The 27,158-nt window shown below is 37.6% G+C and overlaps 1 protein-coding gene across 15 annotated transcripts in view; it reads left to right on the top strand.

The window, feature by feature from the left end:
* The window catches only part of epb41l2 (erythrocyte membrane protein band 4.1-like 2), a 107,170-nt gene that overhangs the window by 60,070 nt on the left and 19,942 nt on the right, over positions 1 to 27,158 (top strand). For all 15 annotated transcript variants that reach the window (XM_088626917.1, XM_088626904.1, XM_088626913.1 and 12 more), the window contains 9 exons: positions 4,364 to 4,468; positions 7,234 to 7,276; positions 14,445 to 14,520; positions 15,576 to 15,794; positions 16,395 to 16,482; positions 17,839 to 17,991; positions 18,290 to 18,387; positions 21,513 to 21,685; positions 26,174 to 26,307. In XM_088626917.1, the coding sequence (XP_088483043.1) occupies positions 4,364 to 4,468; positions 7,234 to 7,276; positions 14,445 to 14,520; positions 15,576 to 15,794; positions 16,395 to 16,482; positions 17,839 to 17,991; positions 18,290 to 18,387; positions 21,513 to 21,685; positions 26,174 to 26,307 (1,089 nt within the window). The remainder of the gene's footprint in view (positions 1 to 4,363; positions 4,469 to 7,233; positions 7,277 to 14,444; positions 14,521 to 15,575; positions 15,795 to 16,394; positions 16,483 to 17,838; positions 17,992 to 18,289; positions 18,388 to 21,512; positions 21,686 to 26,173; positions 26,308 to 27,158) is intronic.

The following is a 27,158-nucleotide window of genomic DNA, read 5'->3' as shown; positions in this document are numbered from 1 at the left end:
GGAGGCAGTCAGCAGGAGAAGTGTCTTACAAGGCGGAAGATGGACAAGTCCTGCGGAAGAAGGAAGTCGGCAGGTTTTCATGTCATAACATCTTTCATCTTACACACAACATGATGTTCCTGGTTCTGTCTAAAACTGAGAAACAGATCTTTGTCACAGTTTTTAAACATACTCCTACCTATGTGTGATATGTTCGTAAATGTCAGGTTCTTGACAAACGGAGACAGGCAGCACTTACCCAATAACCTTTATTGTTGGTATCATATCGGTAAAGGTTATGAAGCACCATGAGATTGGACAGAATGTGCTGATGGCTTGTGGAGTTGATGGAATTCAGACTGTGGATCTCTGATGACTAGAAGATGTAAAAAAAATGAGTCATGCTCTGTGGTCTTCAGTTTGAATGTTTGTGATTGTTTTAAATCACTAGAAGATGTATAGCACGGACAAATGGTGCAAAATTGATGCTTTGTGTAATTCACAAGCTCTGTGTTGTAGTGAATTGCTTTTGTACAGTATCTTCATAAGCATGGATGTACTTCAATAGTATAATAGTACTTAATAAACCTTGTTGTATCCCTTCCTCTAAATTGAGCAAATAACAGTCAGTTAAACATGAAATACCGTTACACAAATGACCATCAAACATTTGAACTTGACAGAACTAGAAAAAATTAATACAGAAACAAAAACAAATTGGTTTCTCTTAAATACCATCTGAAGTGTACATAAAATTTATCTTGAATAAAAGCAGGCTTGTTTAGTATAGTTTACCCATTTAAGCCTGGACATGACCCTGTTTAGGCAGAACCTATTACCCTCATTGTTCAGCATGTATCTGCCAGAGTCATTAAGAGACGGCCCAGGCTTTTGATTATTCCAACCTGCCAAATTCAATTAAGCATAGTCCTAGTTCATATTTTGGTTTTTCTAAAGGCTTTCCCTACCAATCTTTAATGTTCATTACATGCTTTTTTCACAGTGGTGCCTACTCCTTGTTCACTGATATGCATATATACTGGTTTGCATAATTAATGAATTTTATGTGCTGCAACATTTGGAGCCAACAGCGATTCCTAATCATCTATAATAACATTGAGAATAAATCTGAAATAATTAGAAATGAATAGATGGCTACATTTCTCCCTTCATGAACATGTCTAGTTTTATTTAAATGTTTAAAACATACCAAAAGAACAGATCTACTAACCATGCTGATCTTTTCCATGGTAGAGAAATGGCATGCATGCATGACACCCACTTTCTCTAAATCCTTTGATAGAAAAGAAGTTAGATATCGGAAGATGTTTTAGAGTCCCCAAACCTTTGTGATATCGGTACTCCTGGAGTAGGTCACAGCTTCAGTATTTCAGTGTATATCCATAGTACCCTTGCTCTGTAAGTGTACTGAGAGTCAGTAAAACACAACAAATGGTTCAACTACTCATTTAGTGCATTTGTAATGTAAAGATAACAAGCTTATTTTTTTCAATTTTTGGATTTTCCACAATCTTCGTTTCTTCAGAAGGTTCCTTGTTAGATTGCCGGTCAGACTGATCAACTGCAATTTCTTTTTCTTAATTGCCCAAGTGGCACCATGGCATCCGTGTTGACTCAGTGCGGGACAGTGTTCTGGTGTACAGGTTCCTACGATCACAAGCTCAGGCAAAGCTCCAATATAGAGCCCAAGCCACTGCAATAGGAGCTCAGACCTTTAAGAACATTGACTTTAATTCTGTCTTTTTGGTTGCAAACCATATACAAATGAGTATGTGACTCAATCTGTCTCATGCTTATCCCCTTTATTAACTGTGTTCCCCAAGTCTCATTTATCCCTGTCTTAAAAAAATCTAGAGTTAAGCTATAACTCAGCAAATCAATTAAATTAAGGTCAGTGGAACTTCAGAGCAGGGTGAAAATGTATTCCTAATCTGACGATAGGATGGCATGGTGATGCAGTGGTTCAGCACTGCTGTCTTGCAGCGCTGGGGCCCTGGGTTCAGTTCCAGACCTGGGGTGCTGTCTGTGTGGAGTTTGTATGTTCCTCTCGCAGTCCAAAGTCATGCTAGTAGGTTAATTGGCTTCTGGAACAATTTGGTCCCGGTGTGTGTGTGCCCTGTGGTGGACTTGAGTCTCTTCCTGTTGCTTGCTGGGCCAGGCTCCAGCTCCCTGCAGACCTGTATTCAGGAACGTAGGTAGAAAACGGATGGATGATTATGATATTGTGACCTGCTGGAGGTTTGCAGTTGTCACATTTTCTGATCTTCATTCATGTGCTAAAACATGCTGGAGGAAATCAATACGTGGAGAGTGTTTTAAAGCTGTAAAAAATTAAATGTAGACTTGGAAATGCAAATAAAACGCTGACCTTCCATCTAGAATTGTGTTTCTACATTTTGGAGAGTGATACAGTAGGGATCAAGTAGGATTAGTTCAAGATGTGAAGTAAATTACTGAAAACATGTAGAAGAAGGTTTGGATTAAATCCATTCAGGAGTAAGTAATATGAGTTGTTATGGGACATTTAATCAAAGAGCTCTCCAAAACCCAGTCATGGGTATCTGAAGCAAATATAAATTAAGTCTCATTAGACTGGACCTGTCTTTGAAGCATCAGTGCGTTTTTATATTAATTTTTCATTGCTTAGGCAGCCAGACATGTATGCCTGACCATACTTTGTGCACTTTAGAACATCTGTCAAAAATCTAGTCCTCTTAGTATACATTATTAATACAATATGTGTATATGTGAGTGTGTGCAACAATGGATGTTTGCAAGACTGCTTGCGATTGTTTTGTATTCTCCCCTTTATTAATGCACGGTGATATATTTTAGCATTACCACGCTCTGCAGTACATCCCATGACGAACCCAGTCAGGTATTTGTGCACACTCATTTTTATCTCCGGTTTCCTGAAGAAAGTTTTCACTGCGATGACTGGTTTTTCTTCAGGTGTGATGAGCAGTAGGAACCGAGGATCACGTTCAGGCTGATATTCTACTTACAGAGATCACTTCTTTTCATTTTTCAGTTTTTTTTCTCTCCTTTTCTGGAATATGACTTTTTAGAAAATGTAACTTGGAGCCTCTTTGGGTTTATCTTTGCTAGTTTTCACTTAAATTTGTAGCAGGCAGTACCTTTCACTGTTACCACTGGATGGGAGTTCCTAAACTTCAGTTAATGCTTTTCAATAAAGGATTGTCTGTTATTTATGATGTTTACTCATTTATTTAGGATTTTGTTCTCCAAATGCTTCTTACATCAGCAGAGAGGCTTTGCTTGTTAAATCAATCACACTGCCTCCTTGACCGTCCTTTCCGACTGGATAAGACTGTTTAACAGTAACTGTTGAGATGGGGAGAAAAAGGCTGCAATTAAAATGTTTGATGTTGGGTGTCTTTTCATGGGATGATTTATTAAACCAGCATACCATAAATATTTTACTCTCTCTACAAAAACGAACAAAAATGCATCAGTATTCTTTTTTTTTCAATGTAGCAATCGTTGTTATTGTTCTTTGTCCCTTTTGATTTTCCTGCAGGCCTGGAAAATAAATTGCCTGTGGAGGTAGTGTGTTTGTCCCCATTGTGGGGACCGATTCAGCTCAAATAGTTGTATAATACCATTAGTGTCAAAGGACCTACACACAGATAGTTCACAAAGTTCTGTGGGGATTTTACTATAATGCGAGTGGCCTGTTAAATTCTGCTCTGTTAGCAAATGTTAAAGCTGCCAAGCGGCCATTAAACACAGAACGCTGAGCGGGTGTTGGGAATGTTTCTGGGTTTTCAGTGTTGTATTGACTCCATACTGCAATGCCAAAAATTCAAGGTTGAAGTCAGGAGCATCTACTTGTTCTACCTTTTTGAATGAAAAAATAAATATCACATTTCACTTTTAAAGTACATTTTCTGACAGAAAATATAAGAACATAAGGAAGATTAAAAACAAAAAGCCGTTCGGCAGAACTAATAGCACGCTAGATATTGTGAGTTTTTTAAATCTAAAAAGATTTAGTTTGTGTTGTTTTTTCAGTTAAGTAAATCTTTACAAATGTATTTTTTACAGTGGTTTTCCTGTGTAGTAAATGAGAAGCCTTCTCTGAGAGGAATTGGCATGGTGGTGTTCTTCATCAGTGGACCAGCCTGTGTTCAGTGCTTCAATTGCACTTGTGTGACACTAATGTACCTTCCCTTCCAATGAAGTGGGAAACGAATTAGAAGTTTCCATCTCTGGAAAAGTCAGAAGTGCAAAACCACAGGACATCACTAGTGTAATATTTAATAAATCAACTACCGTGACACCACAATTCTGTAACTTTTGAAATAATAAATGGCATAACTTTATTTTGTTGTCTTTCTAGAAACGGGCAAAGGGCCTAATACTTTTTCAGAAAGTTTGCGAACATCTCAATCTCCTGGAGAAGGACTACTTTGGACTGGCGTACAAAGACAACACTGACCAAAAGGTAATGTATTATTGGCACTGGCATGCCATTTATAACTAATGTGTGTGAAGCATTTTACTTGCCTGTGATAAGTGGTTAGATACAACTCCATAATAATTATTAAAGACAGATCAACATCTTTGGCTTGCAGATAAATTACTAGGTGGTGTTTAGGTTGGCAAAATAAGGCTCCTTTTCGCAGGATTCTTTACAGATCCCACTCACAGAAAACCAGTGAATTACAGTACCTGGACGTATTGTAGAAGAAAATCCACTTCAGCTGATTTATTTTGTATGATTGCAGTGAGTTATCTTCGTGCATTATTAAATATTTCAGTCTTATTGATGCAGGAATGGATTTAATTGAAAGTTGGACTCTACAACTCTAGTTTTATTCACTGCATTGACTTGTGGAGGTCACTAGACATTTAAAGACCATTTTATTTGAGTAGTTTGCAAAAGGTGCACAATATTAGTAGCGTGATAATCTTTTCATGAATTTTTTTAATAAGCACATTATGAAACCTAATTACTGAAGAGATTGCTGTTGACAGTCTAGTCAGGTGATTAAGGCTGAATTCTGTATTTCCTGCCTGCACCTTTTGCTGTGACGAGGTCCCTCTGCAAGAGCTTGTGGTCAGGACCTGATTAAAACGACAGCTGTGGAGTTCTGTAAATGTTCTGAAACTTTCATGATTGGACAAGTCCTTGCTGAAATTTTTAAAGGCTAAATTTCTGTTTTTGCAGTTAAGTTTTAAAGCATTACTGAGAGAGGAGGGATTTGTGTAGATCGGTTTGCCATGGAAAATGTGGCACATCTTTTACTCACTGTCTTATACCTTTCAAGCAGCCGGTTAGCCAAACTAAGGTAGTCATCACACACAGTCCAATCATGATCACATTCCGGCCACTTATGAGGGAAATCAATAGCACATCCATAATAAAATGCAAAAGACCGAAAAGACAAGCAGGATGGCTGATTCCTCCAGTCTGAGCTCAGTGCAGAACTGCATCCCTGGTTATAGGAGCAGCTGTTCTTTATCTGCTCGGCCTTCCATTACATGGGCACAAGTTTCTTGAAGTCCTTGCCCTCTCTAGCCTGTGTTGCCACAGCACTGTAGCTTTCTAAGTCCCTTGTGGGCCAACTTTTGTATTTCTGCTTTATTTGGCATAGGAGAATGAGAGCTAGGAAGCCTAACTGAAATTTTGAATTAAGCGAAAGGTTCGGGTTTTAAAGAGAACGAATACTGTAATATATCATGTTCAGGTACAGAGTTATGGGATACTCCATGTGTTTTTCTCAATCTGTGTTCATCTGATTTAAAGATTTAAATCGTTTCCATTTGTACCCAAGACCCTGATATAAATCAGGCTTTTGATAAACCTTACTTTAATTTGTTACCTCTTTATGAACACAAATCGATTCAACATGTACATGAGTACGGCAGGAAAAGTACAAAGTGGAGTAGAATTTGTGAAAGTTTTTTTTTTTTCAGGTGCTCTAAATCTCATCATCTCCTAAATATACCATCCCCAATATGCCATGATACCCTAAATTGACTAAAAGGTTTAAAAATGTTGATCTTCAAGCCAGATCTCATTGAATCTTATTTTTATATACTACTGTATGTAACAGCCTTCATAAGACAGGTGTTGTTCTGTATGTTGGGGCAAGGAGCAAGGAAACTAAATACCATTCTCCCTTATGAATTTACATGACAAACATGAACTCCATCTTATGTATCTTGGGAGCCAATTGCTGTGATTACTCTTGGTTATGTGTGTTGCGAATTAGTATTTTGTTTTATGTGGGTAAAAACACTAGAGAAACATTTTTGTGGAAGATTGTTCTGGAGTTGTTATAATATGCACCAATGTGGAACTGTATGCAGTATCCGGTGTGTTTTCCAACTTGTACTTGGAAAAAAAGTGTTAGATTTGTTAGGAAAGGTGTTCCATTTTAAATTATCCTAATTCAGCGAAAAATGACCAAAGATTCGCAGCTGATATGTTTTGAATGACGGTTGGCTTATTACACTCCTTTATTTGTTGTCTAAAAATATGTTTTTGCTGCGTCAGATGGAAGTCTATTCATAATGGTACTCAGATCAAGGAATCACAGTACACTTATTTCAGAAACTATGAAAAATGTTTGTTGAAATAAAAGAGTACCTTAGGAAGTTAATGTGAACTAAAATGTTTCAGGCTGTCAACAAAGAATCCTGTCATCAGGGGCACGCTTGTCTGACTCTTAGTTACAAGCTTGCAGTATTGTCTGGGGAGCCAACAGCCATGGCTACAGACAACCTAAATTCCTTAGAGATCATGATATTTTGTTGGCCTTCAAAGATTCTTGCTGTTTTTGCCATTACATCATCATGGCCTTATTGTTCTGCAAACCCTGGATTCTTCATAGGATCCCACACAATAAAATATTTTTTTCTTTCTTTCTCCAAAATGACTTTGATATTTCAATTTCATTTTATTGTAAATTGGGCCTGACCATATTTTACCAATTAGACTGTTCTGCGGTCCACTTGCACCATTGTTTCTGCGGTTTTATAAAAAGCCAAAAACTAGCAAAGCGGATACTTCCCTCTCTAGCAACTAGATTTAGATTGGGATTTGTAGTGGGCTGACAGAAGCATGCACTGTCAACTCTTAATATGTACTGTACGACTGGTAATGCATGCTTATAGGTTTTACATGGGAACAACTGTGGCTATTCACATCTTTTTCCTTACTTAATGCTTAGAAAGGTCATTTTTGTTTACCTTGCCTTTCAGTGTTGGCTGGACCCTTCAAAGGAGATCAAGAGGCAAATTAGAAGTAAGTGTTGTTAGACGTTCTGTTTCTTTTTAATTAATTTTGCATGCATGGACGTTGCTACAGTAAGATTAGTACTGTGATGAACCATTTTTAGCTCCAGAAAATTGTGGCATTTGTAGGTTTGCAGAAAGTAGCTGTCAGCCATGGAGGGAGTGTTGTGTGTTTGCGCTGCACATTACATTACACATTATATTACTTTTTTTTACGTTGCTTTTTTATAAACTCCCACACTTGCTCTCAAGAAAACAAAAACTATGCAGTCTGCATGAATAAAAGCTTCACATTTCTATTAATTGAAATTTCAGAAGAACGTTTTCACTTTTGTGCTTATTTCTAAAGATGCTCATTCATCTTTATAAATGTGAAAGTATTTTCCTCAGCACTGAGCAAAATAATACTAGACTATTGAAGCCAGTTTTTAGCGGTCACTGGACCTATGATAAATCCTGGCAGAAGCGTGCCAAGCTTAAGTCTGATACGTCAAGGGGAATTTCATTTGTATCCCTGGAAACTGCTGTGAGGTTCTGCCCTTTATATTTTTGACTGTTAGCTTTCTCACATAATGTATCCATTTACATCATCACCAGGTTCTCATGGCTGGGCATATGTCCAAATATAAGTATTGTGTCTTCCAAACGGTACAGCTGTGTTAGAAACTGTCTAACCTTTTGGAATTGTGCCTAGAGAAATACTTGAAGTACTCATTATTTTTGTGTTGTTATAAAAACATACATTAAGAAAAGTTAGGTAGGTTAAATTTTCGTCACGTTTAAATTCCTACATGAATTACAGGTTTTACTGGGTTTGTGGATGCTATTTTAGCAAATAGTAAGGTAGTAGTGCATAAGTAAAGTCCTGTCTATATTCTGTTTCAGTATTTATTTTATTCAGTGCCTTTACATGGCAGGCTCTGTCTCAGAACATGATGGAGTCATGTAACCGGTAGAACAGAGTAATTACGACCAAGCACTTAAAAACAAGCTATCCATGCAGACCTCAAGCCACTTCTGCTTGTGAGTATTCGTGCTTAACTAGAGGTTTTTGTAACAAAAAAAGTGATAAGCAAAATTATAAGGACGTGAAGGACTCCAAACAAGAAGCGCGGATCAGAAAGAAGAAGAAGTCTGCGACTGAAGCACAGCGAACATTCATGTGAATATTGAAAGCAGATCGCTGTGTGTCAATATTTATTTTCCATCATAATTAGTTATTGCCTTGGGACAATCCTGGAGGGTCATGCTGATTTACAGTATGTTGTCTAGGTTTCCTCAAGCCATATGTTTAAATCTTGGGTAAAATGTTAAGTGGTTGGATTAAATTTTAAATGCTGTAACATCCAAAACATGAGTTAAGATACAAGATGGGGCATAAAAACATGCAAAGAATAAATAACATTAAAACAAGAATGTTAACAAAAATGTCTATACGTGTAATTTAGAAACACCATATCTGAGAAAGTTTTTGAGTCCTTGATATATCTAGGAAGGGAGCTCCAAAGACGTGGAGTCATGGCTCAGAAGGTATGGTCTTCCTCTGGGCATCGCTCTGTCCTTGATGCGCAGAGAGGGTCATATTTGTCAGAGCAAGTTCCATTCTGTCACACGTGATGACAAAGCTAGCCCTTGACGTCAGTTGAGGTCAGGCCATTTGAAGCCTTGAAAGTAAGAGCCAAATCTTGTCAGTTCAGATTTTAGCTGCTAACAAATGAAAAGCCTGATGATATTTGATTTGTTTGCTTTCTTTGCAGAAAAAAAACCCATGCAATACTATTTTTACATATATTGCAGCCTATGTTCTAGCTTTGTAGGAACAGCAGCAAACGGAACATTTCAATAATCAAGGCTTAATAGCAAGAAATAGTTGCGTGTATCTGCCTAATTCATAATGAGCATAGAAACAACTGAAGAAATGTGAGGTGTAGTATGCAGATATATATGTATGTTATCAGCATAACTATTAAAAAATGAATGCCCTGATGAGTAATTATTTGGGAAAGTGTCAAATAATAGTCATGCAGATATCCTATAGAATGGATCCCAGAAGAATGCCAGAGGTAACACAACTGACCTCATTCCACTAAATGTAACCAGTTAGTTTATATTGCATAAAAATAATGAAACCCCTTTAGAATAGCAGCAAAAAGAACCTTGTCGTTCCCTGACTAAACATGTGATGGTTTTTGATGCCATCAGCCTTGGTATTTTAAGTTCAGCTGAAGCCTGAGTCAGCAGCCATCAGTAGATCATTTATCTAACAAATCTTAACCAAGGCAGTTTCTGTGCTATGTGCTGAAACTATATGTGCAACCCATTTGAAAAGTATAAAAAATAAAAATTGCCCAGACCTCCAATTTAATTTGTGATAGTCATGTTTTTTTAAGGTAATGCTTTTAACATGCTGATGAATTACTTGGTAGGATAGAATCTGGTATGCTACATCTGGTTGCAACATTTTGCCAGTAAATTTGCAATTAGCCTGTAATTACATAAATGTTCAGGGACGGGGTCTAAATTAATTTTTCAATAAAGGGGCGATTTGTGTGTTTTTTAGAAGTGAGGAGATCATTATAAATCTTAGTGTTAAGCTTATAATCGAAGGAAGCAGTGTTAAATAAAATCGGTGGATATGCCAATATATCACTTTTCACTGGGAAAATGCTCTTTTAAATGAAGCTTTTAATGGCAACTATATGTGTTCTATAAAAACCATTGCCCCATCTGTACTCTCTAACAGAACTTTTACACTTTTGCATTTGACTTTCAGAGAAATCAAAGGTTATAAATAAAAACTTTTTTATAGAATACATACTGTACTGTATGGTTTCCTATTTGTGTTGTCTTATAACTATAACCCTATCTGCACTCTATAACAAGATACAAAGTAAGGTGTTTCTGTAAGGTCAGAGGTCATGGGCAAGATCTGTAGTGCCTGCTCTATGTTGTTGTGCGTTATGATTAGCTGAGACAGCCATTGACTGTTTTGTAACGTACTGTGCACATAAAGGAAGTATTGCTTGAATTCAGGAGGTTATCTGTGTCTGAAAACATAGTTCTGTTGATTTACAAACGTCATGAAATGCTTAGTTTTAGACGAAGGTCTAGTTGGTCCTAAATGCATAAGGAGTGATCAGAAATACCAAAATCAAGTACCTAGAAGTCATACAAAGATACAATATAAATAAATAGTGCTAAAATAATTTGCAAATGTAAAACTCTTCTGTAAAGAGCAGCAAAACTGAACTAACAATTATAGACCAATTAAATACAATTGATTGAATACCGTTCTCAGGGGTAGTCAATATAGATTCAGAAGTTATACAGTACTTCTTGCTCACCTGACTTTAGTTCTTTGAACAAGCACCAGCATGAATGGATACACAAGGAGCATATAATGTGGCACATTCAGATTTTCAGAAAGTTTTGGTAAAAGTGCTCAAAAATAAATTTATGCAGACATTAACCATTCAAGGTAATGTATCTACTTAGATCACACTTTGGTTCAGGGAACAGATAAGAGGTACAGTAAATGCTCAGACTGTAGAGTGTGGTGTTTAGTGGCGTACCCCAGGGGATCTATATGAGAAACACTGCTCTTTCTTGATGTCATTTACATCAGTGATCTCAACTGGGGTAAAGTTAGGAACTTAGATAAGTTTGCAGATCACATCAAACTAGGAGAGTTTGCAAAAGAAATTCAAAAGTATTTAGACAACATTCAAGACAGGATAAACACTATATAAAATGAGAAACAGCAAGTCAGTTATGAATAATTGAGTGTTTATGTTGAGTTGAGCACCTTTAAAAATTAAGTAGGTACTTCTTTACACAAAGAGTTGTTGGAGTCTGGAAAAGGCCTCCTCACTATGATGTCAGCCTGTCACACTCTACTTTTCAAAAGAACCCTACGCAGATGGGTTGTTTGTAACCATTATTAACTTACTACAGCGCTTTCACTTGTAGCCCCACTGGAAACTAGTCATATTAATTGCTGCTATCAGATCGCTGTGTCCGAGGGTAAGACACTCGTTTGCAGGCCCAGTAACTTTTGGAAGGAGGTAGTGTCTCAGCTCTCATAGCCATTTTGTAGTTTTTCTAAGATGTGACTTTGGAGTGAGTGTGAGCTGAAGCACCTGACGCCTCCAGTATTTAGTCTTGCACGATCCTCAGTCCTCTCTACTCCTATGCTCCCCCAGTTTAACTCCCAGTGTTTTTTTTTCTTATTCCTGGTTTTGGCAGAGCTTGCAGATAATTCCACCTAAATTAATGCCGTAGAAGGTCACGTAACATCATCAACATTTTTTTCCAGCTTCCCCCTTTTGCACTTCCTCTGGCAGGCTGTTTTAAATATGTTACACCGATATGTTTCTCCTTTTCCTTTCCTGCCCGCTTCGTAGCTTGTTTCCTCGTCGTTTCTGAAAGTGAATTGATTTATCTTCTTATTACTCATTCTGGCTTGTCTGAAGCTGCACCCTGCCCATGCCAGCCAGCCCCCCAGTTCACGAAAGTCCCCACTGTGTTAGTGGGGTGTGAGGAGCACAGCAGCACACCTGTCTCTGCTCTTACAACAGAGCAGGCTGCTGACGGTCCAGCTTCATCCTACAGAAGGGCGCCTGGTTTAAATATGGGAATGGGGACTGAAAAAAAAGTCTAGTTAAAATAGACCAGCGTGAAACTTTCCTCCAAATCCTGGTTTTAGATTAATTTTTCTTTTGCTTCACTGGGGGACTTCTGTTGGCTTGGAACAGGTCTTTGAGGAAATGGCTTTATCTTTGACTCATGGTTATGAGAAACTTTCCGTGAATTAGTCGTTTCCGTAGAGGATTATCTCATCTGTTTGTTACACTTTTTACTATGAGGTTTTTCATTTTTGTTGAATGTAGTAAATCATGTGTGCACACACAAACATTTTAGTGCACAATCTCATAAAAAGCTCACACTACAATACAAAAATAATTACTCTAAACACATACTGTACAATTAATATTTCCTGTAATTTCTCTAGTATCTGGATAATACTTATAGCAGTTTCTTGTTCCAGCCTCAGACAGTACTGGGATGCATGAGAAAGGATCAGATACGTTAGATGGTATAAATATACTTTGTGTCTTTACACTACAAATATTAACAATGGAATTACCAGCTGGGGAAAATAAGTGATTGCTTTTTGGAGAGATTCATATAGTTTATGATGGGATGTAATGGTGAAATCAGAGGTTCTCTTCACTCAGAAAGCAGTTCCTCTGTATAAAAGTGTAAAACTCTAATTTAAACCAACATTTCATTTGGAAAGGCAGATCATTTATAGAGATTTATAGTTGCTGTGTTTCTAAGTGGTTTAAATGATGAGTGATGATATCATACTGCTCTGTGTCTTAATGAAATATTATAGCACCTCAGTGTAAACATTGCTACATTACATGATTTGTATTGATACTGCTGTAGAGGAAAAACATGTCATTTCCTCTTTCATAAGCTTTAAAACCATCTGCATATTTTGTATTTTATTTCCAATCTTTCCACAAGCTGACTTAACTCCACAGTCTCAAGTGAAGCAGAATGAGGGTGCTAATAGTGCTTCCTCCATTCGATGAAGCTTATAGTAATAAATTCCTAGTGTGCTTTTGTGTACTTTTCCACAGGTTTTTTTATTTATTTCCTTTTTTTTATTTGTATAATGTTAACATGCCCAAAGGGGTTGGGCAGCCAGTTGACCTTGGACCCCTAGAGGTTTGTTCTCTCCTTACTAAGGAGTTTTCGGTTCCTCTCCTCTGTTGTCTTCTGGTCTTCTGTTCTGTATTCACAACATGTAGGGTCACTTGCATTGTTAAGCACCTTGGGGCAACCTTGTTGTGAAAAGCGCTATATAAAAATAAATTGAATCGAATTGGAAATTCACACTTCACATTAATAGGTAACTCAAAAGCTTTGTGTCCAGTCGTGATTTATTTCCTTATGCTTACATTTGAAAAAATTATTGTGCAGGCATATTTAGGTCAATAAGCAGGCAGCACAAAAAGAAGTGTGTGTTTGGAACAAAGTACTCAAAAACACAAATAAACAAAACCCCACTGCATTACAGCCTTTCTTGTGTTATTGTGTTCTTGTTACTGTATCTCAAAAGCCACATTTGTGAGTACAGAAGAATAATACTACTTATAGAAGAATGTTCCGATTCTCTGAGTTACAAGAGAAAGTTAATTCAAACTTCTGTGAGAATCAAGGGTGTGGCTGAACCACTTTTACTCATATTGGACATGAACCTGGCTTCTAAACCCAAGATCATCCTGGTAATGCGGCTTCATTTGAAGAGGGGATTGGGCTAAATTGTTTGATTGTGACAGCTTACACTGTACTATGTAAAGAACGGAGCAAAGGACAGAAGTGTCTTAATCTGTCATCAAATATACAGTTTAACTGTTTTGGTTGATAAAACAGAACAACCATTTATTTTTTTAGTTGTTTTTGTAGTATGTGACAATTTATCAGGAATAGTGATTAATCTGTTTGGCTTGGAAATATCAACATTTATGTTTTTATGCGACATAAAATACTGTCTTATCTGACAGCCAAGATGGACTCTGTAATTACAAACTTCGAACTGACCTGTTTGTAGCACTGCCTGAGTCACTCTCTTCATTCTTATTACCACCGTTTGAAAGCACCACATTAAAATATATAGTTCCGTATCTCCACTGAAAACCAAAGTGAGTTGTTGCAGTTTTTAGAGGTTCAGCAAAAAACTTCAAAGCTTGAGGGTTCTCTACTGTGATATAATTGCTTGCAGCTGCTACATCCTCTTGGTGTGTGTTTTTTTCTTTGTACCATGTAGCAGTCTAATAGAGACAGTTCTGGCCCAGTTCCATTGGTGAGAGCATCATGTTTTTGTTACAGCTGTTTGTTAAGAGGATGACAAAGTTTATTGGTACCTTATTTGTAATAGGAAACGAGATGTATGGTTTCCTTCCTTCATGCTTTTTATTTAGATTGTTTAGTTTGTTGAATCACCTTTCTTTTAAAATCTATAAACAATAAGGACAGAATGTAAGTCATTTGCCTATTTTTGGTATATAGATTAGTACAGAATAGTTCAATGGCAAATTTATCTAGGTCTTTTTCTCCACTATAAAATGTAATTAACCAGCTTTTTATACTTTTCGTTTTTTCTTCAGACTCTCCTTGGCAGTTTGCCTTTAATGTAAAATTCTATCCTCCTGATCCATCACAGCTAACTGAAGATATAACCAGGTAATCTTCCTTTTCTTATGAACAGGCAATAGTTCCCCTTATTACTAGTTCAGGCCATATTCTGCTTTTAAATGTAATTTAAGTTCTCTGTCTGGGATTTGTGAAAAATACCTCATGATGAACTTAGTCAAGCAAATCTAAAATGCAATTTCTATACTCTGTTTTAATGTTGACAAATTAATAATGTTGACAAATTTGAAACATTTAATGTTCCTTAAATGTTTCAATGTACGTTCCTTACATACTGCATTTACCTGTAAAAAGATTTCTAGCAATTTGTATAAATGTTATGTATTATACAGCATGAAGTTCTGAAAACCATGAAAACAAACTGACTTTCACTACAGCTCATACAGCTTATTTTATCTAAAAGATCGTATCATTTGTACATGTAGTTAAGTGTGCTCTCAGATGCTAAAAACCATATTTGCTTCTGCTTTTGCATTTCCTTGGCATTGAAGATACTAAATCATGTGTTTATTCTAGCATGCTGAAACCTCATTCATTGCTGTTTATGAACCTAGTGCAATAGTGCAGAAATGATTGTTTCAGTATACAGTAATCCCTCAATAAATGAGCTTGATTCTTTCTTTGAAATCTAATTGTAAAGTGAAAACTTGTATAACAGAAATTATATACCCATATGTTATTAATTATCTGAGTTACATGCTGAAAGTCATTAGGCGATGCATAAGCAGTAGGTACAGTAGGAAAACAATCACAAAGCTGCTTGTTTACGGTCCAGTCCAGTAGTTATATCGATAGTTGTTCGCAAATGCTTCAACATTATGTACTATCCTGTGCCATATACACCTAGCAAACAAAAGTCATTTTTATAAAAAAGTTATAAATGTTATAAAAAAAATTAAGGAATATACATTTTAAGAGTGAAACTCTGCTCGATAAATGAAAACTGGTTCTTTAGGAATCACTAAACGACAACATGTACAGGGGTTTCTCAATAATTGAGGGATTACTGTTATGTGACCACAAGTAGGTTTTCTAAAAGGTTTACAATGGAAATGAGAAGTGTTTTTCTCCCCCTCTCGGTGCAGATATTTCCTGTGCCTTCAGCTCCGTCAGGATATTGCTTCGGGTCGCCTGCCTTGCTCCTTTGTCACCCACTCTCTGCTGGGTTCCTACACCCTGCAAGCTGAACAGGGAGATTATGATCCTGAAGAGCACCGCCTGGACTACACCAGTGATTTCCAGTTTGCACCCTCACAGACAAAGGAGATGGAAGAGAAAGTGACAGAGCTGTACAAAACACACAGGTTAGGAGGCTAGCAGGTTCATTATCGCTGCTCCGGTACCTCTTACTGTACTTAAGAGCCAGAAACTCCAAGCTATTCTGCTTGCCTTAGTTTCTTAGTTCTTCGCTGCAGTTCTCAGTGTTCTTAACACTCTCACCTGCTTGTAGTCCTCTATCCTCACACCTGCCGTGCAGGCCTGGTCCCTATGGAACCACTTGAAGAGTAGGTTCCTGCTGAGGGTGTCGGTCATTCCAGACCAGCTCCCAATTCACCTCTGAGAGCACCCCTTACAATAGTGTGCGAAGACATTGAAGGAGTGCGTACAGAAAATAAGGTGTAAATCGGGGAGCTGGAGGTTTGGTCCTGAGTGACACTCGTTTTGCTGTGGACTATTATCATTTAAGACTACAAGAAATCTTAAAATGAATGCTATGAGGCAGAATTGTTACATTTGTTAAACAATACAAAAGGAAGCTATGAAAGATCTGATTAAGAATTAGGTATGATGGTTAATTAATTGTAAGTTTTTTAGAATGAGGAGAGCAGGTGTTCAGTAATAATAATTGTAAGATGCATGTGGCTGATGTGAATTTTCTTGAGTACCAATGGTGTCCCCTTCAGGGGTCTGACTCCTGCTCAGGCTGATGCTCAGTTCCTGGAAAATGCCAAGAAGCTCTCCATGTATGGAGTGGATCTGCATCATGCCAAGGTAGGTTCTTCTAGACCTGAGTAAGCAAAGAATTTCACTGTGTAACAGTGCTGGGTTTGGCTCAGATTTTCACTTCTGTTGCCATTATGTCTTCAGTTGGAAGAGTTTTTACTAAAGATAAAAGTACAATGGCCATGATTTAATTAAAGTGCCGCCCAAAGACGTCCATGTTCGATGACACTCTTTTGTTTTGAGATTTGTAACGCCGAAGAGGGCATGCATTGTATTTTAGATTTCCTTCTTCGTACTTCAGGATTGTTCTGAGGTTGTGGATGAAGACGTCATGCGTTGGTGGTTTACAGATCTTCCCGTTTTGGCTTTGACATTGACATTTAATAACAAATTGCTTTGACGATTTAAATTTTGCCTCTGCAAAGGTGTGGACAAGACTTGCATCACAAGGATTGACATTTGTTTCAGGTTTTATTTTTTCTGCGGTGCCTATATGGGTTTTTTGTTTGGTCTTCACACACATTTTACAATCATTACTATGAATATACTCCTATACCAAGGAGCAGCAATTTCCTTTGGGATCATGAAAATAAATAATTAAAGAATGGAAATAGAAGGGGGGTAGTTTATAGGTACATTGGAGATTTCCTTAGTACAACTATTAGATCCACAAACAGGGAGACAGTGTGAAACATATAAGATTTTAAATCTTACTGTCTTTAGTCTGCAGTATAAAAATAGATCTAAAATAGGTCTGTGAAAACCAACTAACTCATGGAAGCAGATTTGATGTGGTTTGTTCCTGTGAAGTGAAGGCTAGTGGAAAATTATATTAGATGATATTTGGAACAGACCGTATACGTATACATCAGCTGTATAAACAAATAATTAAGTATATTTTTGCATTTAGATTTGTGGGTGGAAAAATTAATAAATAAAAGAATTCCATAGATCTCCCTGCCAAGTAATGTTTGAAGGTATTTTTCAATGACTGAATTATTGTTTACAGTAGTTATATCCCTTCCCTTTTATCTCCGTTTTATACAGAGTGTTGACTAACAATATTGCTGGCATGTTTTTTTAATAAATTTCAAGAGCCATGTCTTTATATTATACTCGTCTGATTGTGAACTGGTAGTTTCTGCCACAGTGCATACAGGCTCTATGTGGTGGCCTGAAGCCTTATTAAACAACTGGTATAACATGTGGCATGGTCTTTCCTTTATTTTTATTAATGTGAACTTTTATTCATAAATTTACTTAAGTGCAAATTTAAATTAAGTGCAAATTTGTATTCAACACTTACCTTTGAATGTAATGTTTAAACATCGCTAGAATATGAATGATGAAAATTTGAGAAATGCAAACTCTATTCTTAAATACTATTTTTTTTTACCATGCTAGGACTCAGAGGGAGTAGACATTATGCTGGGTGTTTGTGCCAATGGACTGCTAATTTACAAAGACAGACTCCGAATAAATCGTTTCGCCTGGCCCAAGATCCTCAAGATCTCCTACAAACGCAGCAATTTCTATATTAAAATTAGACCAGGAGAGGTAAGAAACAACAGAACTGTTTTTCACCGAAACACAGTGAATGCTAGTACTGCATCAGATAGATTTTCCTTCTACAGACGGTATATTCCATAATAATAAAAGACTCGGTTAGCACCTAGAAGAAAGTCTCTGAAAACAGTCTTGATTGCACAAATGGAAAATCTGAGATTTTTTTTTTCCCCCATTCATGTTAAACCTAAATTGTCTGGCATGGCAGTAGTTCTTTTCAAGCAGGTGTTCCATATCTTATCCTATTACACGCTCAGAGGAAGTAATGGATCCAACTGATTTCTTCCAGACAGAGCAATTTGAAAGCACCATTGGATTCAAGCTGCCAAACCACAAGGCTGCCAAGAAGTTGTGGAAGGTTTGTGTGGAGCACCACACTTTCTTCAGGTGTGTGGAGCCCTCTTGACTGAAATCACTGAAATCTGAGTCAGATAGCGTACCGTAGCTTCCTCCTTGCATGTTACTACGAACAAAATGTACCTGAAGTAACTGGATTTTGCACAGGTTTATAGTTTGGCTTTACAGTATGCATTATAGCAGAACGGTAGAGAAGCTTAAGTGCATTTCTGATTTCTATGTCATCTGCTATTTCTGCATCGACAGGAAATCATCTGGCATGCTTGCAGTGCACGACCAAGACTGTATTGAGTAGTAGTTTCATGCTTTGTTGGGTTAAATTAGGGAGAATTTTTGTTCAAAAGACTAAAAAAATATAGCATTCATTTCAGCATTAGTTTTGTCTGATAATGTAATGCCCACGTTTTTTTTTCTAGTACTTTTGGAACCCCAAAAAGACATTACATCATTTGTCAGTAATTCTGATCTTTCACTGCATATTTCAAGTTAATTTTCAAACTCGGATTACAGTATATGGCTACACTCTTTGTGCAGCCAGAATAAAGTTAGGCTTTAGCTCTTCCTTCACATCACAAATGGAGAGCAGATCACTGGGTAATATATGGTTGCACTCCCTCTAGCAACAGCGCTGTACCCCAGTTGAGTTATTTCCAAGTCATTAAATACCCAAGTTACTTACTGAAAGTATTTCAATGCTTGACTTACAGAAACACACTTAAGCAACTTTGAACAGGATAGTTTTCAAGGATTTACTTAACACTATGGTTACTGGGCTTGGTCCACTAATCATTCACTGTGCTTCAGCTACGTGTGGCTTCGATCGTTATCATCGCCGTACTTACTGTTCCAAGCTGGATCCAAATTCATTTCTAATACCTGCCCAGATTTTTTTTATAGTGAAACTGTCTTTTGACAGTTTTTAATTGTATGTTGTGCTTTCAAATCCAGTGTTGAAATGTTTTACTTACATTGGAAAACTTGGTATCCACAAGAAACCAAATCTATATCGCACATTTGTGAGATTAAGAGCGATATAGATTTGGTTTCCTTTTGGTTACAGACTAGCTCCTTTATGTTTTTAACTTTTTTTGCTACTTTGCTTATTTTTCCAAATTAATTTAGCCATGTACTGTAGCTCTAGAAAGGAATGACAAATAAAGTAAATTTAATCAATTTATGACAAAATCCAAATGATAAACAGCAACACAAAATGTAAAGTTTTTCATACATGGCTCTAAATCAGAGGTGTATACTTTCAGTTTTATTTATTTTTTAGAAAATGTAAAACTTGCCAATTAATTAAGCATGGTTTAATATATTGTCTCATTCAATTATTTCTTGCCCTCTGTTTCAGTGCCTTTGGAATGGTTGTCTATTGAGTGACCTGTCTTTGAAGTATTGTGAATTGGATGTCCATAATAGTTCTGTCTGACCTGATTTCCTAATGCCCTTTTCCTAAAAACAAAGAATTTTAAATCTTATTGTTTAATTATATATATCATTATATATCAATATATCATATTGTGCATATATATCAATATATCATCTCTAAAAACTAACAGATTTCTCTAAAAACAGTGAAGCTTGGTACCAAAGAGATAAAGTGTATAAGTCTTCAGAGATTACCTAGTTGTGTTTATAATTATGCTTTTGTCTGTTAAGTATTGTAATAAAATACCTCATATCAAGTACAAATTGGGATAAAGCGTTCATTAAATATTGATTCACACTAGATGGGAAACAAATTTTGTGACAGATTCTACACCAAAGACTATCCTCTCTGTGTGTTTTTTATGATAACATCATGAGATGTTAAATAATTTTATATTAAATTTATATTATTATAAATAGCTTATTAATAGGCCCTTATTCACACACCCTTCACTCCATCAGTTCGTATTTTCTGTGTGAAAGGAAAAATTGAGTTGCTTTTCAGATGTTTTCCAGCAAATATATTTAATACATTCTTCAAATTCCTTTGGTTTGTAGAGATCATATCCATAGATATGTTATGAATGTCCCCAAAATATATATTTTGCAAATGATAAAAGGTATTTTGCAAGCCGACTAAACTTTTAACTAATTTTTAGATTAAACTAATGCATGACCTAGTTGCTGATATTCTATAAAAATAAACAGCAAATTATTAGGTGCTTCATACATTTGGTTATTTTTTTCTTATTATTGAATGTGTACAGTGTAAACCTCTTTGAGAACTGTATATCAAGCAGTTTCACAAACTTACAAGTTTGTAAGGGACTGATAAAACATTGATTTAATTTTAATGTAGCTTCACTGCTGATAACCATGTTCTTGCTCCCCTATCAATCTCTAACACCCTTCCTTCTGATTATGAAGCAGTTGCTAGGTTATAGAGTTGACTTCTTCCATCTGTACCTCACTCTGACCCACATACAAGCGATAGCTTTTTTGGGGGGCAAAATGTAAGCGCTATGGCTGTTGGTGTTACATTAGTGGCCTTCTATGAAGCAATGCTGCATAGCTTGTAACCCAGAAAAAAAAACATCTGGAGAGAGGAATTTTGAATCTGTGCCACCGGCGTCTCAGCCTGGCCCCACCCTCTGCTGAGCTGTGGTGCATACAGCAGCTGTGGGAAGGCTTCTCTCCCCTGGAATGCCGTAGTGTGAACTGGGCCTTGGGAAAGGCATGATATGCATCCTGATTATGTTGCTGTGGGTGAGCCAGTAGGTAGAGCCTGCAATACTGGAAGTCTTCAGGTTCAGGGTGTGCTTGGGGATACAGTCTCTTGTGCTCCAGAGAGGTGGAGGAGCCTTCGGCTCTTCAAGCCCCCACCTCTCATGACATCTCATCTGAAGTGCAGCTGTTAGAGAGAGTACCTCACAACTGTGGAAAGAAAGGACGTAATTTCTAGCACATTCCAGACCTGATTATACTCTGGGGTACAAGCATATGTGCAAAGACTGAGACACTGCACTGGAAACTGGGTTGTTTATCAGAGTACTAGGTTATAATGTGACAACCATCCTGAGGCAGTGTTTCTTTACTACTGACTTGAATACTCAACATTGTAGAACATTTAAGATATGTTGCACTTAAAGGAACATGATTAAATGTGTCTTTTTTATACTTATTAAGCTCTTAACGTTTGTGTGTTATGTTTTGGGGTGTTAAAGGTTGGTAGCACCTGAGCAGCCGCCAAAAGCCAAATTCCTCACGCTGGGCTCCAAATTCCGGTACAGTGGGCGCACCCAGGCTCAGACCCGGCAGGCCAGCACGCTCATCGACAGGCCAGCCCCCTATTTTGAGAGGACCTCCAGTAAACGGGTGTCTAGGAGTCTTGATGGAGGTAAGAAAGTTCGAAGTGGGTGAACTGGACACGAGCTCTCCTACTGCACATGCATTGAGGTGTAGGGTGGGTGTGTTCTCAAAGTGTTAAAAAGTTTAGTCTTAGAGGAACTAGGATTTGTTTATTTGTGACTGTTGGCCAACGTACAGAAATCCTGGTGATTTTTAACCTGTTCGTAGTTAGATACAACTAGATTATTATTTTTAAATATCTGGGAGAAATGAGACAGATACAGACTTTAAAAAAATACTTCAGCTCTGTAAACCATGCAGGTTTCTTTTCCGGTGTCATATTTGTAAAAAAAAAAAGTTACTAATACGCTTCACAATTATGTCATGATTTAAGAGCAGTGACCCTATGCAATGAGCAGTGCCAGTTCTTCCTAAACAATGGCTGAACCTGTGAGGGCAGAAGACTTTCAACATCTTGAGATACAGTATCAGCGTGGGTAGCATCTAACTGGAGCCCCAGTGCCTCTCATTAACCACGAGGCATCAGCCTAAGGTGTTCAAGATTTAAAAAGACAAAAACACAAGAAATAAAAATCATCGTCTCCAGGTATCGTCAGTTTCAAAATGAAAAAAAAATCTATTATCTGTAATCGTTAGCAGTGACAATCTGAATTGGACCTAATATAAATTAAGAGAGAAAATCATTGTTTGCAAATAATTGTTTAGCTTTTGCAAAGTGTGCTTAAGCTGTACGTATTGATTCTATCTTAAGTAAGCTGGATCTCAGTAACCAGAGCTTTATCACAGCCATTGGACTTCCTTTTGAGACTGGAATTAAAACAGTGGTTTCAAGGCCTGCAGCCAGCTCCTGCAGCTGGTTAGAATTTGGGTGGATATGCACAACAGTGTGTAACTACTGAGGGTAATTTTATGGCGAATATTTTGTAATCTTGTTTTAATGTTTATTCTTGACAATGTGCTGTTTATGGTATTTCAAAGTTGCTTTGGTTAAAGGAGCCTGTTGCTGCAGTACACAGTTTGGGGTATAAATTATTATCTGACTAGCAATGTTTTCAGCCGCCTGGATCAGCCCTCAGGAGGAAGGCAGTGGGACCTTATTAAATCGCACATCAGCTCTTGAGGGAAAAGGCTTGCCGTTTCTGTAAGTCAGCAGAGGACGCTTGAGGACTGTTCTGGAGAAGGTCAAGAGAGACAAGAGAGAGGAGTGACTAGACGGATGGATGGCACACGTGGTTTTTAGGACTTCCTTAAGTCTGATTTTATACGTGCTCCTCCTGGCACACCTGGCTTTCATTTTCACCTCTCAGTCCAAGCCTCTTCAGAAAACAGGACAGAAAGTGACGTGTTCACTTGGACTCGTGCTGTTCTGGGGGAGACGTCTGCTATTCTGACAGGACACGTGTGCTGAATGGGAACCACACCCAGAATATTTGGTAACATTTAGAAACGGGATTTGCATCAAATCTGGTGCCAGAATTTTATGATCCCAGATATTCCCTCTGTTTCTGACAGCCTTTAAAATGTTATGACTTTGCATTGGGTCCTTTTTTCTTGTTTTTTTTTATTTCCTTAAATTCCTGCTTCGCCTCAGTAGCAAACAATTCTAAAATTCATACCCGTCCTCAAAGTTTGTGATCAGGGGACATGATCCATTTCAGCAATAGAGACTGTAAATGTGTGTTTTAGTACTGCAGCCAAGGTGTGTTATATAATTTCACACTTGGAAAGGTCTTCGTGTTGGCAAAAATCAAGCAAGGCTTTTCTGTGTTTCTTTTTGTTTCTCCTCTGCCCTTTCACTGGCTTCTTTCATCAGTAAATTTAATATTGAGAGGTGATTTACATGCTATGCTCTGTGCAAGGCCTGTACAAAAATTACATTGACATCAGTTTTATTTTTTTCCTACCAAAAAAAAAGTTCAAGTCCAGATGGGTAATTTATGCAAACATGTTTTAGTTGTAATTCAGAAAACATCTTTTCATTTCTCGCAAACAAAATCTCAGGGGCACTTTACCATTCCTCCCTACTGACAAAACCTAGCAGAGCAGACAGATATTGGTTTTGCCTGTGCTCATCCTTTAGTACTAGCTGTAATGGTTTTAGAGGTGGTGGTAATGGATTTTTTTCCCCAAACAGACTTCATCTCATCAATTTATTATGGTGTGTAGCTAAGCTTTCGATGGCCTCAAAGGCAAATGACATCTGGTTCTGCTGTCATACTGCGGCGTCAGTCTTGTGATCTCATGACATAAAGCTTATTGTATATCCAGCACAGATAGTGTTACAGCAGTGAATCGCAGAGCAGTCTGGCTTGTGAGCTGCCCGTGGGCTCCGGGCCTGAGCTTCAGGAAGAGCCTTCTGCTAATGGATACTGTCCCTCGTAGGAGCCAGTGTCATAGCAGCAATCCGTTTTCACAGATTTCAGATTTCTTTCTTTCAACTCTGCTTTCACTTTTGTTCAGCACCCTCATAGCTTTTAGCTGACTTTTATCAAAAATGAATTATGAATTACTGCAATGTAGTAATACAGTGTTGTGTCTGTTTACCTTTGTTTTGTGTTGTTTAAAGACAATCTGTCCACAGCTGTGCTGGACAAAGTTATGTTCTTTGACGTCTTTAAACCAGGCCTACTGAAGATCACACCTTTGTCTAGGGTTTATTTGCTCATTAAGCAATGATATTTTATTATTTTAATTATGCTTCCCCGAATAATACTATGCACACCTGGTCTGCTGCAGAATGTTTCATTCTGTTCACTCAATCAGATAAAAGTGAGACGTAAAACCGAGGTCCTGACTCTCTGTGGTCATTAAAAATCCCAGGGTGCTTCTCGAAAAGAGTAGGGGTGTAACCCCGGTGTCCTGGCCAAATTTCCAATTGGCCCTTACTAATCATGGCCTCCTAATAATCCCCCTCTATGAATTGGCTACATTACTCTGCTCTCCTCCCCACTGATAGCTGATGTGTGGTGAGCGTTCTGGCGCACTATGGCTGCCGTCGCATCATCCAGGTGGATGCTGCACATTGGTGGTGGTGGAGGGGAGTCCCCATTACCTGTAAAGCGCTTTGAGTGGAGTGTCCAGAAAAAGCGCTATATAAGTGTAAGCAATTATTATTATTATTATTATTATTATAAAAGAAGCTCCTGTATTTTTTGTTCCTTTGTCCAGTTCTAGAGAGTTGAGAAAAAAAACCCTTCCCAGTACTTGCCAGTGATGAGACATACTCCATGATTATGAGAAATGACCAATGATTGATCATTGGATTAGAGCAGTAATTCTTTTAAGTGGGGAGTAATACAATAACTTCATCTTGAGAAAAAGGAGTCAGTGTGCTTTTTGCCATCATAAGAAGTCTGTGTTGCAGCTCCACCTGGTGGACTTCTACTGCTTTGCAAATGGAGGGTTTAATTGTCTCCCAGTCATTTCTGAAGTTCTAACTCAGGATGTTATTCTCATGGTGTGAACGTTATAGTACCATATTGTAAAATTAACATCATTACCAGTTACTGATTTGGGGGGAGAACATCAGTATGGAATGGCTTCCTTTACTATTCAAAAATTAAATTTACATCAACATTTTCTGAGAAATGCTCACAAGCTTTCAACAACAAAATCATATTTTTCCTGGCATTTCGGTTGTATACAGTGAATTTTAGTTTCTGATAATGCAGAAAATGAGGGAGACAGGTTAAGACGATAAATCAAACTAATTCAAATTACATCTCTAATCCATTTTAGACCGGGTTTAACCGCTGCTGAAACTGCTGAAATACCTTGATAGGACTTCTGCTTGATAAAATGTTTTAGCATATGTGCTAAATTGTATGGATTAAGTACTTGTAGTATTTTCTCACTAAACCCGATCTGGATAAATACTTTTTTACACAATTTCTGCTCTAGTAGTTTCTGCAGTAGTTTTAGAAATCAGGTTTTAAATACCTTGCTTATGAATGCGACAGAAGTTTCTCTTATAAGCAAGTTTATGAGCTGTGACCATTTTGTGTGTACAGTATTAGATTGGGATTACATAAGAGCTTCCGATTTCCAGTGTCTTCTAGTGTTGTTTTCATTGTGTAGTTTACATGTGCGTTGTTAATTAAATGGCAGAGTACATTGTCCAGTTACAGATTTTCAAATTTTGCAAAATAAATAAATATGTATTGCGTATGTATTTATGACATTTTCAGCATCAGGAAAGTTATTGCAGTGCCCCCGTGTCATTGATTTCAGAAACTGTTTTTTTCTGGGATAATACCCATTCTGTGTAAATAGTAAGTATTTGAAATTGTATACGCCAACCCAGCACCTGACATATGGTATGTTCAAAATTCGTGGTTTACTTCAGCAGAAATCGTTTCTAGAGCACACTGTTTTCTTTTAAAGAGCTGGGAATGATTTCCTTCTCCAGCTGACTAAGTGGGATGATTCTGATCCAGTGTGGGATTAGAGCCGGGACCGAAGTGCTTTACTATCCGGCCTTGCGGGATTGTAATGCAGCGTCTCCTTGACTCTTCAGCCCCTGTGGTCAACATCGCTGACCAGAGCCTGCCCCCTGATGCCGCTGGGAAGGCAGACGGCGTGGCAGGCAGGGAGAGTGGAGATGCCGGGACACTCCCCAGAACAGCCCTGGAGCTGTCCCAGGAGTCCAAGGTAAGGTGGGCCGGATCCTGTCCGGCGTCCTGGGGGCCGCTGTGGAGGACGAAGGGCAGTGTTCTTGACCACAGGAAAACGCCACTGAGCTCCTGCACAAGCTGCAAATGTGCAGCATTGCACAGGCATTTCAGTAATGTTCCGTTTGTGATTGTGCTTGGAAATAATGTTTTTGTCTTTCTTCAGCAGCTGATAGTTTAAAAACGTACTTTTCGGTATTTTATGTACTGTATGTATCCTGAGATATATTTATCCAAATATTCTAAAGATTTCCATAATAAAGCATTGGGTGGAAAGAGACTTGTTTTCTTTTCGATACTCAGTCAGTCCAGGTTAATCTTTTGTAGTGCTGCAGCCTTTGTGTTTTTGCTCTCCTTTAAGCCAATATTTCACTGACAAAGTGCACCTGGGTACTTAATTCATTGGTTGATAATTTCAATTTTGATATGCTTATTTCAGTTTACAAACAAAGAACTCCTTGTCTAAGCAAATATAGGAATGTGATTTAGTACTAGGGAGTTATAGCTGAAACATGTTTAAAGAAGTCTCCTGTGCTTAAAAGCTAAACTCCTGCTACAATATGTCTTTATGAACTGGACACACTGAACAGTTGTATTTAGTAAACAGTAAGACAGTGTTGAGCTTGACTTTAGTTTTTGTTATTGAATGAATTAGTCCACAACGCATTTCTTTTTTTTATCAAAGACTGTTTTTAGTGTCATATAATTTGGTATCAAAGACTGTATTCAGCATCTTCTCTTGCTATTGGAGCAATTGGGGACCTAGTCATGGTTGTTGTGAGCTTTTTGAACACATGAATGCAAGACTTGATAGCTGTTTTTCTTTTTTCA

Source organism: Lepisosteus platostomus, chromosome 3 (genome assembly GCF_059453375.1).
Source record: "Lepisosteus platostomus isolate fLepPlt1 chromosome 3, fLepPlt1.hap1, whole genome shotgun sequence".
NCBI lineage: Eukaryota > Metazoa > Chordata > Actinopteri > Semionotiformes > Lepisosteidae > Lepisosteus > Lepisosteus platostomus.
This window is presented reverse-complemented; position numbering and strand designations above follow the sequence as displayed.